At 43.0% G+C, this 16610-nt stretch overlaps 1 protein-coding gene across 5 annotated transcripts in view; it reads right to left on the reverse strand.

The window, feature by feature from the left end:
* The window catches only part of ehbp1 (EH domain binding protein 1), a 131802-nt gene that overhangs the window by 53342 nt on the left and 61850 nt on the right, over window positions 1-16610 (reverse strand). For all 5 annotated transcript variants that reach the window (XM_044046442.1, XM_044046445.1, XM_044046444.1 and 2 more), the window contains 5 exons: window positions 14022-14200; window positions 13009-13057; window positions 6219-7028; window positions 4754-4795; window positions 4377-4523 (listed from right to left, as the gene is read on the reverse strand). In XM_044046442.1, the coding sequence (XP_043902377.1) occupies window positions 4377-4523; window positions 4754-4795; window positions 6219-7028; window positions 13009-13057; window positions 14022-14200 (1227 nt within the window). The remainder of the gene's footprint in view (window positions 1-4376; window positions 4524-4753; window positions 4796-6218; window positions 7029-13008; window positions 13058-14021; window positions 14201-16610) is intronic.

The following is a 16610-nucleotide window of genomic DNA, read 5'->3' on the forward strand; positions in this document are numbered from 1 at the left end:
TAAAAAAAGTGACTCTGGCAAGCAAATGGATTTTTATAATCACGCAAAAACGTTCTAAACACAGTTGTTGTTTTTTAATAACTTTTAGGAATGTCAAGGTTCAGCCAGAGGGCTTTCAAAGAGAGAAAGAAAGAAAGACAGAAAGAAAGACAGAAAGAAAGAAAGAAAGAAAGAAAGAAAGAAAGAAAGAAAGAAAGAAAGAAAGAAAGAAGAGATTTAACATGAATGCAGTTAAGTCAGGATCAGAGGGTAGACAGCAGATGGGAGTAGATGACAACACCCACAGGTCACAACAGCAGAGACGCAGGAGACCCCTCCTCTCCTGAGAGGAAGAGAGGGAGCGATAAAGGAGGAGGAAGAGGAGGAGGAGGTTGGGGTGCTGGTCGGCAAAAATCAAACAGGACCCAATTATAGGAATCACAACGAGTCAGTGAGCAGGGGAACTCTCTTACCTGGAAAACACTGCGGCATGTGTGCACGAGCACACACACACGCACGCACGCTCACATGAAGTGTTGAAAGGAATGCAAAAGAGCACAGACATATTTTTTTGCATTCTGGTTTTCACAGAGAAATACACACACACACACACACACACACACACACACACACACACACACACACACACACACACACACAGATGCAGCTGCACTTACAGGAGCATGCACTTGTGTGTCCACATGCACACAAACACACAGAGACACACTTTTCTCTCCCAAACCTAGTGTGGATGCTAATAATTAGCCTGGCCAGGCCGGTGTGAAATTACTGTTCTCATCTGCTAATGGATGAAAACACCTGAAGCGAATAGACACAGACGCGCGCACACACTTATGCATTTAAAAAAAAAAAGAAAAAGAAAAAGGAAGAATATACTAGTGGCGAAGACTAAAACAAAAATTGTGAGAGTTAAACTCCAGAGTCCTTGGTCTAGATATTTGAGGAAAAGCTCATTAATTACCCATGTGGCTGCTGTGTGGGTAGGGGGTGGTGACATTACAACATTACAAGACATCAGCACTGTGACTACTGATATGTTTCGAAGGCCACCTATGAGGAGGACAAGGAGGGGGCGGTGGGCTCCAAACAATTAGGAGCACAGGCTGTCCAACATGGACCACAGAGAGCAGGACAGACAGGGAGACGTGGCAGGGAGAAGACGACGAGAAATAGAAAAAAACACTAGGGGAAAAGTGATAAGTAATAAAAGACAAATGTTAACAGTTGTGGGGAGAGAATAAAAAAACAGCGACTGAGACAGAAAGTGACTCAGAAGACAGGGATGGAGAGGAAGAGAGAGAAGTGAACCTGTGACCTTAGATGAAAGAACCAGTCACTGTGGGCTACAATTAGGGATGGCAGGAGGGAGAGCATAGGTCAGGAGAACAGGGCTCTCTTCACACACTCACACTCACACACACACACACTTTTCTATTCTATGTGATGCAGTCACCGAAACAGTTTGTTATGGGGACTATTATGAGGGACATGTTAAGTCAAAGGGTGTTTTGGAGCTGTCAGAAGAGCACAATTAAGGGCAACTGCAGGTGCATGATGGGAAACAAGGTTATATAATCTTTCAAGGACAAAAAAACACCACATAACATATACAGTCGACATTAGGGTTGGACAATACAGACCAAAATTCATATCCTAGTATTTTTGGTTAAATGATAACAGATGATCACATGCACCTTTACCGAGCAAAATAGAACACTACACAGGTTTTACTTTAAGAAAGCACAACAGTGCAAAACACCAGGATTCTGAAATATACAGTAGAGTTATATTCTGGAACGATATTTGCCATTCTTTACTATTATTATTATCATTATTAATAATAATAATAATAATAATAATAATAATAATAATAATAATAATAATGATAATATTAATGATAATAATACCAATAATAATAAAAGCTATTTTCTTAATCAACCTATCATTAAAAGGGATGCATTTTGTTTTTTAGAAGCTGGATAAATCATTGCAATTTTATTTTTTCATCCAAAAGTTGATTTTATTCAATCTTTCCATGTAATCAGTAATTAGTTTATACATTATTTTTTATGGTAAATACAATGTAATTGCACTGCAGTGACAAGTAGTGTTGTTAAATAACTGGTTATCTAGGTGAAGCAAGCAACTTCATTAAAACTACAATTTTAACCCTTCAAAGTTTTTGGTATGTAACTTATATTGGCAAGAAATAGATTGTTTTCATGATTGATTCAACTGTTTATTAATATCAAAAACCATAATTATATTCAATTATAGAAATGATATGAATCATTTATTTGAAATATGGAGCAAAGAATCCAGAAAGTATTCACATTTAAGATCTTGGAAAATGAGGGACCTTTTTTTTTTAATAACTTAAAAATTCTCAAACGGATTATCAAAATAGTTGACAATTCATTCTGTTCATTTTCATTGAAGAATCCATGTAGGCCTATTTAACATGACATAGGTTTTTGGTCGTATTCATGATTTAAATTCATTACCACCAGCGTAGAGAGGAAATCACACACTGGTGATCAGAGTTCGTGATGATGATTTGATCATTTCAGCACACATTAAATGTGGTGCAGCTTTGCATTAGACGTGATTTTAGTTATTAGAACAGAAGACAAATTACGTCGCTTTAAACACGGGCCCCTCCCCTTCTCCCTCAGCCCAAATCATTGTGTTGCCCCCACATTAGCCACTTCCCTGGAAGAATGTAGCCTGATTTAATTGAATTAAATTATACCTTATGCATGCTAAACCACAAAGCACCTACTTAGACGGATGGAGAGTTAAATGGGAAAGGCTTGGTCCTCTCCAGCTGATAACATAGGACACATACACACACACTCATGCTAATCAAAACAAGACATCAAGTAATCTAATCTGAATCACTAACAATTATCAGCACATTGCCCTCAAGGCCAGTCGTATTCCTTTGATCAATGTCTTCTATTAAAAAAAGTGTAAACAATTCAATATCTCCCTCTCGCCCCCTCCTACTATCCATCCTTTCCTTATGCATGTGTGTGTGTGAGGAGGTTATTAACCAATTGTCCTTGGAAATGAGTAAGGAAATCAGGAGGAAAAGGAGAGAGAGAGCGAGGGAAAGAGTAAAGGGAGGCTCTGGCTACTTAAAGAAGCTAATCTAAGTGAAGTCAGCCATCTTGCCGCACACAAAAGGGACAGAGGAGGACCTTTTTTGTCGCAAAGGAAATATATTGACGATGCATCAGCTTGAAAGAACTCCTTTAATTTGCTTTCTGCCTCTGAAGAATTTTAAAGCCACCAGTCCTTGGAAGGGCCTCATTTATTTCTTTAGATTATGCCGGAATAGTTACAGTATTCCCGTGGAATGCGGGCAAACATGAACAGACATTTGCATGCATGCACACAGACAACAAACACACACACAGTTTTTAAAAACGAGTAATTCAAGGGCATATTTCTCTTTTAGGATTCCGTCAGCGAATGCAGCGGCATGCGGCTGCTGCCTTTCAGATATTTCATTACCAAAAGGTATTTATTTCATTTTACCCTCAAATCCCTTGTCGCCACATTTCTCACAAGACTGTATTTTTTCTCTTCACATCCTTTCCTTTCTCTGACACATTTGGAAACGTCACCGAGGTTTTGACCACAGAGCTTTCCCAGTGTAACTCCTGGTCCATCTGTGTGCCCCCCTCCCACAACCAGTATATTATGTTCAGTGGAGCGTGCTCACAGCTTCAGAGCTGGCAATTTCACTCGCGTCCTCTCTAGTCAAGTTTGCTCCGGTACAGTGATTCTCCCCCTACCCTTTACCATGAATGTACTTTTTGCTGACAGGTGTCTGCGTGGAACATTTACTTAGTGTTTGGGGAAAGTGAGGGAGCAGCGAATTTGGTCGGGATGTCATAAAAATTGTGCAGAGTCAAGATGACCAAAGAGAGAGCGAGAGGAGAAGAATGTCTCAGGAGAGCGGAGGGAAAGAGGGAGTCACATCCACATTTTGGGTTTTCTAATTGACATGTTCTCGCTGGGACTTTCAGCAGTCCATAAGAAAGTCTCAGGACAAGTTAATAAAAAGTCTCCTCTCCTTCTCATAAAGGATTTGCCACTGTGGACTGTCACAGGATGAGACAGGCTTTTCCACCATGTTGCAGGTGTAGTGAGCAGCAAGTGTGCTGAAAAGGATGAAGGCCACTTTAGTAGCCGTTCCTGCACATTGAGCAGTGCACGCAGTGAAGAAGAAGGGACAGACTCAAGTAAAAAGACAGTTGTGTCCTCACTTAACACTCGTTTCTTGCAATGAACCGTGAGTCGAGCAACATATTGGTACGGTTTTCAGACAAGTTCCCGCACACACAGACACACAGACTTTGACTTACGTCGCAGACGTTTGTGGTCCTGGTGAGTGCGGTCACAGCCGAGTTGGGGACGTTCTTGTTGCCGGCTTTCATTGCAGCGTCTCTGCGCGCCTGTTCCAGGAGGAGCCTGGCTCTCTCCTTCAGCTCCTCTTGACGAGAAAGCACCTTCTGTGTGTGGGATCAGATAAAAGTGAATCAGGTTTTCTTCCACAATAAAAGGTCTGCTTTGTTCAATAAAACCAGTAAAGGCCCAATTTTGAGATCAGAAATGAGTCCTTGTCGACTTCCACACTGTCATAAAGCAGTTTCAAGGACAAATGTGTTCAAATGTGTTCATATGTATATATATATATATATATATATATGTAGTCTTTCTTAACATTTAGAATGATACCCACCTTCTCAGCTGGGGGACTTGATACAGGAACAGATGCAGGTTCCTTTAAAGGAGAAAACAACATAATGATCTCCAAGTTCGCAGCCAAATACCTGAGGTACCTCTGAAGTTATAAATGAAGTATTTGTCAAAACAATGCAATAAATAACATGACTTGCTTGGGTGACTCTTCACAAATGAACCAAACCTGTGTAAGGGAGTCTGCTGTACTGCTTGACGAGCACAGACTTGAACACCAGTTGGCATATTTCCTTTCTGTTGCGAAAATCAGGTTTCAGGTTTATTGTACCTGAAAAGGATCCATACAATAGTAGATGGAAACACAGGACCTGCACAGCCACTCTTTCTGGGCTCAGCTGTGTGGAGAGCATGGCAGTTTTAACAAGAACTGAATCTCATTTCTTTCTTTTTTTCCTGACTGTGTTTTAAGAGATTGCAAACAGAGCTTTTGTTTGTTTTTGTTTGTTTTTGACGGAGGGATATAACAGCCAAACTGTTAATAAGACTAAAACATGTTCATCCTTTCAACAAGTCAAACCTGCACAGGGTGCAGCTGCGGATGCGTCCTGCTAACGAGATAACAGCAGATCAAAATGGGGTGTCATAGCTGTCATAACCCTCCTGCTGGCCCCCGTCTGCCCCGTGACCTTTTGACTTGTAAACAGGAAGCTGTAATCTGTGGTTAACCAACACAGGCAGCGATGTATTCAATGTGTGTTTGCCTCGCGACTGTGTGCGCACAGGCACGCGCGCGAGCACGCCGAGCCGCGGCGAGAGACGAGATGAGGTGCGCTCCGTGCAAAGCGTCGCCACGCCTGAGCAATCACAGCGCCAACTGCCATCAACTGAAGGGATGAGAAATATAATGAAAAATATAATGAAATGTCAAAGCAGGGGGTTCTTCCCGGTGCCTTCTATAGTCGCCACAGGTTAACGGCCCGGCCTTGATGTGTCTGGGTCTCTGCAACAAGACATGCGATGACAACATTGAATGCAGAAACGAAGGGGAATTTCGGTACGGTCATCTCCACAACGGCATCTACAAGGTCTGGATTTGAAGCTTAGCGAATGCCAGGAGGGAATGAACATTCACCGCATCCTCTGCCTAATGACTGATGTACCTGTGAAAGTTTCAATCAAAGCCTGGGTGCAAGGATAAAAACCCTGAACAAAACCATTTAGGGCACAGGCTGTTATTCGCAGGTAAACGCTGTCAGAATCTTAATACCTGACTTAAGTAGCAAGATGAGAATTAGTCTTCCATAACACAGACAGAGTCACAGGTTATTGAAGGTACAGTGTTTCTAATTCCATGAAAAATATCTCGATCAATCTCTTAGACCTGGATCAGCAGCAGAACAGTTAACACTTTTTCTTAATTCATTGTCCAATTACTACTTATTTATGGAAGCGTACACATTTTTGCTCTCAGACACATTATTGTTCTGATTGTTTTGGTTGTTTACCTGTTTGGGAGGCGTGTCTGTGTGGTTGACAGGAGGTGAGCTGGACTCTGAGGCGGGCTCAGACTCTGCGTGACGAAGGATGGCCCTTTTCTTCTTGAGGAGGTCAGCGTCCCTGTTATAGGAAAAACCAAGTTTCTGGTGTGGTGGTGAGGAAGACAAGGGGGGTGTGGAGATCCCTCTCCTGCTGGGGGACACTGGTTCTGTACTTCCCTCCTTTCTGTCCTCTCCTGCCTCCTTTTGCTGTCTCACCTTCTCCATCTCTCTCTCCACTCTCTGGGGTAACTCGCTGATGTCTAAAGTGTTGGCTTTGAGCAGAGTCCCCCTTTCCTCAGAGCCTTGCTGTGTCACATGGGTTGAGTCCGTGGCGGCCGCAGGTAATACTGTACGTGGTGACGGGACAGGAGGTGAGGACGCTGCTGTTGGCAAGCTGGCCGAAACTGCTCCTACTTCAGAGCCCAGCTCTGTCGCCTCTTCTTCAGCGGCTTTAGCGCCGTTAGCCTCTGCGTTAGCGCCACCATCGGATTCTGCGGACTGAGAGGAACCCTGACGCGGCTGCACATCACCCAGTTCAGCATAGAACTTGTCCTGGCCTATGGAGGCGTTTGTGTCGGTTTCAAAGTCACCCACTTTGTATGTGCTGCGATTGCTGTTGGCCTCAATCTGCACCACGTTAAGCTCCTCGCCGGAGAAGTGGGCCCGGATCTGGTACAGGTACGTCATCACCGTAAGCTTGTCAGGAATAGCGAGCAGCACCATGTCAGAGGGTTCCAAGAGACGGGAGATGCCCAGGCTCGCAAAGCCATCATACGCCTAAAGAAAAAGTACAAAAAGGAAACCCTGTGTTATAAATAAGCCATGGGACAATAGTCATGTTACAAGCAGTGCCTACATATAAAATTTTGGGGGAAAAAAAGTAGAAAACCTAAATACAACAACTGAAGATGAATTTTGGGGTAGCAATTAAAAGTCTGGTCTTTTTCTGATATTGGCAGTATTTGGAGCATCAATGTTGACATGATCCATGTGTGTAGGTGTTCATGTGTGTTTGTGTTTGAGATGCACCTTTGGCATGACTGCTGACAGGTCATGTCAGGGATGGATGTCCCCGATAAGAGATGCAGACACCCCAAGACAGAGCGCTTAATCCCAAAGTGGGTGTGCATGAGAGTGTGTGTGTGTGCGCGCGCGCTTATCGCTCCCCAACATCAACCTGCCCACGCTCTCCGTCACGCGTGTAATTGGTCTGATTAGAGTTTGATGAGAAAATACAGGTTTGATTATCAAGCGACACACGAAACCCAATCCCCCATCACCAGATAGACTGAGAGAGACAGAGAGAGAAGCGATGAAAACCATTATCGCAGCCAATGACAGGTAAATAAATAGATTAACAGCACGCGCACACACTACCTCCATTCATGCGTGTGCGCACACACGCACACACACACACACCACATCCATCTCTCCCAGGTATCACAGGTTGTATCTGGCCTGCTTGATAGTGTTGATCAAATTCTAACCTGTTGCAGCACTCGTTTGTTTCACTGACTTGTCAGATATCTCCAGTCTCTCAGTTTCCCCCTCTGTTTCTCTCTCCCCCTCTCTCCCTCTCTCTCTGACTTCCAAACACCCCGCCATGTATTTAACTTTCACTTATTCCAGGGACTGTTCTGAGGACATTTCTTCCCTTTCTTTCCCCTAACACCTTTGTCTTACTTTTATTTAGCCAGTGTCCTTTATGAAGTCTGATTTCCTAAACCCAAGTTATTCGGTGCAGTTCTAGGTTATCACAGATACAGTGAATCAGAGCTTGTATATTTGTAATATTGGCTGGTTTGTAATCTTTTTGGGGTTTTCAGAATATGATGGAAAAGAAATGTGCTTCTGGCAATCTATAATGTTTCAACCTCAAGAGAAGTATTTCAGTGCTCAATGCACTATGTAAAATTCAGCCTGGCTTGGCCTTGGTCATGATTTGGTCTTGACTAGAACAACAATGATAGAAAAAAAATATCTATCATCATTATAAGTGTCTGAAATCTCCATTGATGAGTCCGTACAGAGTAAATTACAGATGCCACCGTGTAATTATGTAGTGAAGGAATAAGGAATTGATTTTGGACACAGCTCAGAAGAGCAAACCTGTGAACATCCAGTTAAACCTGATGAATGGACTTTATCTCATTTCTTCAACTGTACTTGTTTATGTAACGGAGACGGGGAACTTGAGACACGAGAGAAGAGAGGGAGAACTGGACAATGAGGAGGAAGTGCTTTTAAGTGGGTGATATTTCTTTACAATCAATTAAGTTGTTTTCTGTTCGGACAAAATCTCTCACCTCTTTTGTCTGTTTCGGTTTGTGGAAATAGTAGCGATGGAGCGAGCATTTATACTTGCGCAGGAAGGAAAGAGAGAGAGAGAATGGATGAGTGTGTGTATACCTGCAAAGACAAGGCAGGAAGAAAGAAGTGCCGGTGGGGGAAAAAAATAAAAGGGAGAACAGAGAAGAGTTTGCCTTTACAGCGAGCCTGTTTAACTCCCCCCACCTTTGCCTGGCGGAGCAGGAGTGTGAAAGAGAAAAGAAAGACAGAAAAGAATATGGGGAATAAGAGGGCCTGATTGGGTTTCTAACACGTATTCAGGGGAGCAAAGTGTGCTTTCATTGTTTCCCACTCACCCAGTGCAGGCTGTGAAAGAGAGCGACAACTTTGCTGTTCAATGGGGACAGAATGAAAGAATGAGCGAGAGAAAAGAGCGAGAGTGGGAGAAAGTGAGCGCTGCACTAGGAGGGAGGGAGGGAGAGAACGAAAGAAGCCCTCGAGCTGGGTTTTGTTTCAGGGCCAATGTTAGTCTTGTTGTGAGCTACAGCCTTTTTGACCCGAGTGTCACACTTTATTCTTGCTATATCATCTCTCATAGCTTGACGAGCGGCGTCATGTGACAGCGAGACACTGATGACCGCTGAGAGAAAATATGTCGTCTTTGTGCGTTTGTCAGTGCATTTTACCACAGTCGGTTGGAATTTGTTTTTGCCAACACGTTTAACTGTTGGTGTGTTTCCACTCTGTGTCGAGTCTCTGGCAGTCAGTCCGATGCCTGCTGGCTCTGACTGAAAGCATGTTTCCATAAAATGGGGTCACGTTAAAGACTGGGTTGTTTCTGAAACACTCTTTATCTTATTTCTTGAATATTCTGCTCATTTCCGGACAGCATCAATAAGCAAAGTTGCCTGGAAAAGAAAGGAACAAAGCCAGTGTCTGTAGTTTTCATCACTTCGACTGGGTTTTATTTTAATCAGACTGTGGGGAAAGTTTCACAGAAGTCTAAATTGCCCTACAAACTATGACTTCCAGTGATTTAGGGGATGTAGCCTGTGACAGAAGAGGGTAACATGTATGAGCTGTGACGTCCAGACAACAGCACTAACAGAAGGCTTGATCATTTCTTAAGAAGCTTGAAATGAAATCAATACGAGATAAAACAAAATTTCCTCATATCTTTAGCAAATTTATTATCATACATGACAATGATTTCAACTCATTTTTGGCGGTGAAAGAAGTTCATCTTCATTATTTCTCAGTACCACTTTGTGTATTTTGGAAAACGCCAAAGCTTTTGGTGGGGACTAAATGTCACGGTCTCCTGCCCCAGGCCGCTGCTCCTTGCTCCCCCTCACTGACTGACAGCTATCTATCGCTGTCAATCATCTACACCCCTCCCCTCAGCCCAGCCCCTCACAGGCTGTGCTCGAGGTGCTCTAGCCCGGTGCTTGGTGCTTCACTATCAGATGGCATGACAAATGACTTCTCCTTGGCCTCATTACACACACACACACACACACACACGCACACATGCCGTCCAAACACACCGCACCTCTGATCACGGCAGTCGACCCCTCAAATGCACAGATGACGTATAAATACATCTACAGGCTACACACATCCATTGATAATGGATCATTTCAAAGGCTGAAACTCCTCTAAATATTCAATTATTTTGCTTCCCCCCCCTCTTCTCTTCTCCTTTTCCCAACCCCAATATTGATTGTCCTTATCTGTCATAATTCAGCAGCACAGTCTGAGCTCATTGCAATCACTCGTCACAGATAGACTGTGAAAGGAGGAGGTGGCATGTCTATCAACTAGCCATGAAAAGCAGAGATAGTTGTCGTTTCTATGCATTTCCATTCCTGCCGTCCATTCAATAAATTCTATACATTCTTAAGGAGCATCTCTGTGCAACACTGGATGGTGACCACATCTCTTTTCATCATTCACTTCAAGTCAAATCTTCACACACTTTAATTTCCACCTGAAAACAGTCAAATTCTTAGGTTCTTTCGTTTCATGTTTTTCTTCTCTTCAGCCCTTTTTCTTCCCTGGCTCGTTCTCTCACCAGTCACACAATGCTATCCCCGCCTGAGCCTGGTGTGAGTGTTGTCTCTCTGTTTTTTGGCAGGCAGTGGCATGGCCACCCTTCTCCTGTTCAACACCTTCAGGGTGCTACATGACACCATGTGATGCATTATGCCTCCTTCCTTTAGCCTGAGCTCAAAGGGGACCACAATCACACATCAGTGAGAGTTATGTGGCACCAACACGTCACATAAAGCACAAATCAGTTGACTTTATGTCACCGAACATGAAGATTTACCAAAGAATGAAAACAAACTGTCTGCACTTGCACTGTGTTTATAAACCAATAATAGTTATTTAGTTATTTTAAGTCCCGTCTGATGCTCTGTAATCTGATTAGGAAAACCAAAGTACATCAAACTGTTTATCCCTCAAAGGACTGTGGGTGGAGCTGGAGCCAATCCCAGCTGACAAAAGGCAAGAGGCAGGGTTCACCATGAACAGGTCACCAGCCTATCACAAGGACAATATTCAAGGACAACAATTCACACCAACTGGTACATTTAGAGTCTACAATGATCCTATAAACCAAATCTGTATGGATCTTTGGACTGTAGCAAGAAGTACACAAAGAAAATCCACACAGACAAACACCAGACAGAGAAGCCATGGTCAAACCCTTCACGCTGTGGGGCTAACCACCTTTCCAATCCGTCGGAAATAGTTAGACTGATAAATAGGACACTTTAAGGGAGTGTTGTAACAAATATCATATATATATATATATACATATATCATATCATATATATATACATACACATATATAAATATATATATATATACACGGCTTGCTTGGCCACATGTATCTCGGCACCAGGTGTACATCCATCTCTGCAGAAAGGCTAGCCACACCAACACGGTACAGTGCTGCAGCTATTCACCAGCTATCACCTTCTGCGGCATATTCCCATATTACATATATCTAACCAATTTCTTCAGGGCTACTCGAGCACCTGGAGGGGGGTGAGGGGCAGTTAGCAGATATGGGATTGGGTCGCTCCCTTTTCCTTCCACTGTGGTTATTGTCAACAGGGTAGCATTCATGCCTACCAGGGCCACCAGAGGTTATCACTGAGCCAGAGTGTGTATGAGAAGAGGAAATCAAGCTGCAGGAACCTGACGCATATCGTTCTGTGTAGCCCTCAGGCCCAGAAAGTGGACAGGGCGCCTGTGAGTCTGTGTGCACACACACATGTATGTGTGCGAGAGTGTGTAGTCACCGAGTAAAAGGGGGAAGAACAGCAGTGTGCGTTTGTGTGTTTTGTAAATGTGTAATGAAAATGTGAATGAGCTCACAAAGAGCCAGAGGGTCCGACAGGAAAATGGTGATGTGTGCACCTGACACTGTGAATTTACAGATACGATAACAGGGCAAGGTGGGATATAGGTGTGTGTACATTTGCCCTTTAAAGAGAATGGGTTATTCAGCAAAGTGTGTACATACAGTATAGCCTCTTTCATACTGAAATTAACGGGTATACCCGGGATTGTGAATCGGGTGAGGCTCTACGATGTGTTTTTCTTTTTTCAATCCTGCGTCACTTGTGACATTAGGAATGAAAGCAAGAACGTATATATTTCATCTTTGACTTCAGTCATCTCTCTCTTCTTCTCTCTCTGTGTTTGATAAAGTAAAAAAAGATAAAATACCGTCCCAGATTTTAAAAACAATACGACATTCATGGCTAATGGCTAAACTGAAGACTGCAAGATGAATGCATATCGTAACGTTGCGCAAGAAACGAAACCGGACTTTGCATCGCTGCTGGAAATGAAGCAGACGAAGAAGAAATGAGCGCGTTCACCCAGGTCTTTTGTTTCCATAAAGCCAATAAAAGGCCCGTGAGCATCCTTTGACCCAAGAGTGAATGCCGCTTAAACAAATTCCCACTGGTCAAAAACCTGTGTAAACGTTATTTGACCAGTGGGAATTTGGTGCGTGTGTGGGTTGAGATTTCTTGTGCTGAAAACTCCCTCCTTCACTCTTGTGTACGTATGGCTACAAACAAAACAGTCTAATCAACGAGAGATAAATATATTTTTTATTTACACACACAGCAGTTTGGTAAGCTCCCAGCTGGCTGCTGATTTAAGATACTATCTCACCTCTGCCTGGTGACTCACACACACACAGCCTTGTATGCACATCTCAGCAGGGGCACATCTCCGGAAAACTTAATATAACACGGTGGCTGTGGTGCATGTGTTTGTGCTTTTGCCTGCCTTCATCTATGTTTCCACCCTCCAAACACACGTACACTAAACAGTGCATGTGTACTAAGGGGTTAATGGCAGTTCTCTAATAAGACCAAATGGAGATGTGGATGAGGGGAAGCTAAGTGGTGTGAAGGGCCCAGCGGTGGCTGCCTCTTACCTTTTTGTTGTTTTCTTTAATATCCTGAGGATTGAGCGACTTGTAGTCTCTGAAAGAACAGTGGGGAGGGTCGGAGAGGAGGCAGGCAGAGAAAAACAAGGGGGGGAAAAAAAAGAGAAAAAGGGAGACGGAGGGGAAAGAGGTGTGTTTAAATATGCGTCACATGTAATGGCATTAGAATTTTAACATGGAATTTTATAGCAGCGCAATCAACAGAACCAATAAAGTGGAAAATATGTAAAAATAAGACACTGGTGTGTGAAGGAAGGCACATACACACAGCCACACACACAGAAATGCTATGATAAATGATCTTTATGGGGCTTCAGCTTTTCTATATGCTGTACTTCTGAGGGTTACATACACACGCTTACACTAAATAACTGAGGAATATTCCTCCTTGTTTTCATACACACACTAGACACAGTTATAATCACACACACACACACACACACAAAGATGAGAGCAACGCTGGCGGCAAGCATACAACTCTGTATTCAAACATGATTTGGAGTCGGCAGGCAAAAACCTGTGGACACATCTGTCATCTTCATAACAACACACCAACAGGAATGGTGATAGATCAAACTGTGCAAATACCATGCCAAGTTATCAAATGAGGCAAGTGATGAGAGTCTAATGAGCCTAATATAAATATACAAGAGTGTCACCTGACCTTTTGCAAACCTCAGAGTCTTCTTCAAAACTGGCTGACACCCAACTCTGAATTGCTGGTTGTAACCTTAGCCCTTTTATTGTACAAGAGGCATTCATTTGTTGTTTCTGTGTGTGTGTGTGTGTTTGTGTTTAGGACCTATTATTTTCATGGAGACCAAAACCTGGTCCTAATAAGGCAGAACTTCATTCCTGAGGCTCCGGTGAAAATTAGGATTAAATAATAACTAGTTAAGATTAAGTTTAGGGATAAAGCTTTGTTTAGGCTGTCCTGATGAATGGGAGACAGTGTTGTGACCTAAGATGAGTAGCTGTGTGTGTGTCTTTGTGTTTCGTACATAGAGTCAGGTCTGAAGTGGTGCAGCAGGGCACAGAAGGCCAGTCCATTCCTCCAGGAGGTGGTGAAGTTGGTGATCTTGACCCCACGATAGTTCTTGGTGACCTCACGGCACCAGGCCAGCAGAGACTGGCTGGCGTTCGGCTTCCCTCCGAGAACCGGACTTGGGACAGGACTGGGCTGTAGGCACAGAGAGGAGAGAGAGAGATGATGAGGAGCAGGAATTAAAGTGGGAAGTGAAGAACAGTTTCTATTTTATTATTATTACAATTATAAGTGTGATAATAAAACATGTAGTTAGTGATACCCAAGATATTGGCTTGCATTTTTTCCACAGATTTTTCCAATGTTCATAAAAATATGTTTTAAATATAAAGCTGAGTTTGGTTTATTATCTTCTCCTCAAAAAATGTTTTACTGAGCAAATTATACCCTCCCATTAGCAAACCATAGTGTCATACAATGAACTCACACACACACACACACACACACACAAGCAGACACGCACTCTAATGACGGGTCATTCATAAAGCGGAGTATGACCGTGGATAATGTAAACATATTATTAATTAGCTCCGCCTTTGAAGTCTTATCTGGGTGAAAAGCGTTCACCATTCGGGGCCTTTTTCCTCTCCCACACTCCAAATCCCACAAATCCTTGGTGGAATGGAGACGCTGGTCTTCCTCTGATGGCCAGCTCAACCGACGCTATTCTGATTATTCGGCTGGCTATTCACTAATCTGGTTATGGACGGAAAGATATGGGCTCCTTCTCTCTGATCATTTAATGTCAAAAATGTCACTGAGATTTCATTAAATTCATCAGAGGCTGCAGATCAAAAGGCCATGAAATGTGTTTAAAAATCCAAGGGTATTATGACTATTGTATGCAAGACAATAACATTAACGCGGGACTAATAAGTCGTACTGCTTTTAATTACAGGAAGTTTTATTAAACATAATTTCACTCATGAAGGCTTTGACATTGTTATACAAACTAAGATAAAATGCTAAACACTTGTGTATGACACAGTACTATCATTAAATAAACTAAGATGTTTCACAGGCTTCAGCTTTCGCTAATGATAGTTGCAATATGCAAATCGAGTCTCAACCCTTCTCTCACAGCCAGGTGATGTTTAATGTTCGTGGCACGAAATGGTTACATAGAAAGATTAAAAGTCAAACCTTTACTTAACCTTTGGAAGAGCAAAGTGAATGAAAGAGATGTTAGTTCTACAACAAGCGATATTGACCACGAAAGCGAGTTAACCCAGTTTTTAAGAGACACAGTGAAGGCCTGAGAAAATACAGCTCACAGCAAAATCTGAGTCTGAGCCCTGTGAGGAAGCTTGTAGTGGCCAACCAACCCCCTCTGTTGGTTTATGTGTGCTACTGCGGGGACAAGGACGAAGACAGAAAGTGATGGGAGATTTGTCATTTCAACTTCAACTGAGACGTAATCACTGAGTGATCTGATGGCGCTGCAGGACTTACAGGGATGTGGGACGTGTTTATCTTCTTGCTCTTTGTCTACTAACCATGTGTCACTGCTAATGACAGATTTTACGACACTAAAATATAATGGTGATACGGCTTAGTATATTCACTGCAGTCTATAAGCACCTGGCCCATTCTGTCCTCTTGCTCATCTAATGTTGTAGTTTAACCTGTGACTGTGTGCCCGGAGCCTGTCGAGATGCCACAAGGGCCAAAACAGATGAAAGAGTCTGGAGACCATCTCGAAGAGCAGCTCCTAACCTTTGTACCGGTGTGTTTGAGAGAGTTATGCAGGCCCCTATGGCAATCTCAGCACGGGGAGACGGTAGCGGGAGCCTGAGGGATGGACACTTGACATTTCCGGCACATCTTTAAAAGAGGGCCTTAACCTTTTCCTCACAGCTTCTCCAGACACGTTTTAGGCGGCCTCGACAATGCTTTAGAGCCACTCCAACCAACGGAAGGAAAAAAAAGAAGTGGGGGAAACATTATATAAAGTCAACAGTGATTACAAAACACTAGAAGTTACCATACGAGGACATGAAGAAAGACGCGAGGTGGAACAAGAGATGTCATTCTTACGAGTGAAACAAATGTAACACCGACTACTTCAACAGCATGTGAATATTCAGACTAAAAGCCGTGAGCAGAAATCATACATTCATACATTCCTCTGCATTTTCCCAACACTGAACTTGTTCCTCCTGCTTTTGCTGCCGTTTCTGTGTAAGTGTCACTAAGAAAAAAAGTGTGTGTTTGTGGAGCTGCAGTGTGGAGAGGTCTTCCTCCAGGCCTTCCCCTTTCTGCCTTTCTCAAATGATGGTTGAAAGTAGCTGTCCAATTTGAGTGCCCTAATTACCTGGGATTAGAGACCAGGTGGTATTAAAGCAATTAGACACACAGCACACTCCAGCACCGCAGACCCTAAACCCTAGCCAGAAGAAACACATACACAAAAACAGCTAATGGGGGGGAAACATTAAGTTTCTCTCTCTCACTCACTCACTAATACACACCAACCTACCTACTTCCGTACAAGTGTGTGAGCCAACAGGAAACATGACAGATACATAAAAATAAACAGCAATCA

The sequence above is a fragment of the Solea senegalensis genome, linkage group LG15, assembly GCF_019176455.1.
Source record: "Solea senegalensis isolate Sse05_10M linkage group LG15, IFAPA_SoseM_1, whole genome shotgun sequence".
In the NCBI taxonomy this organism is placed as follows: Eukaryota; Metazoa; Chordata; class Actinopteri; order Pleuronectiformes; family Soleidae; genus Solea; species Solea senegalensis.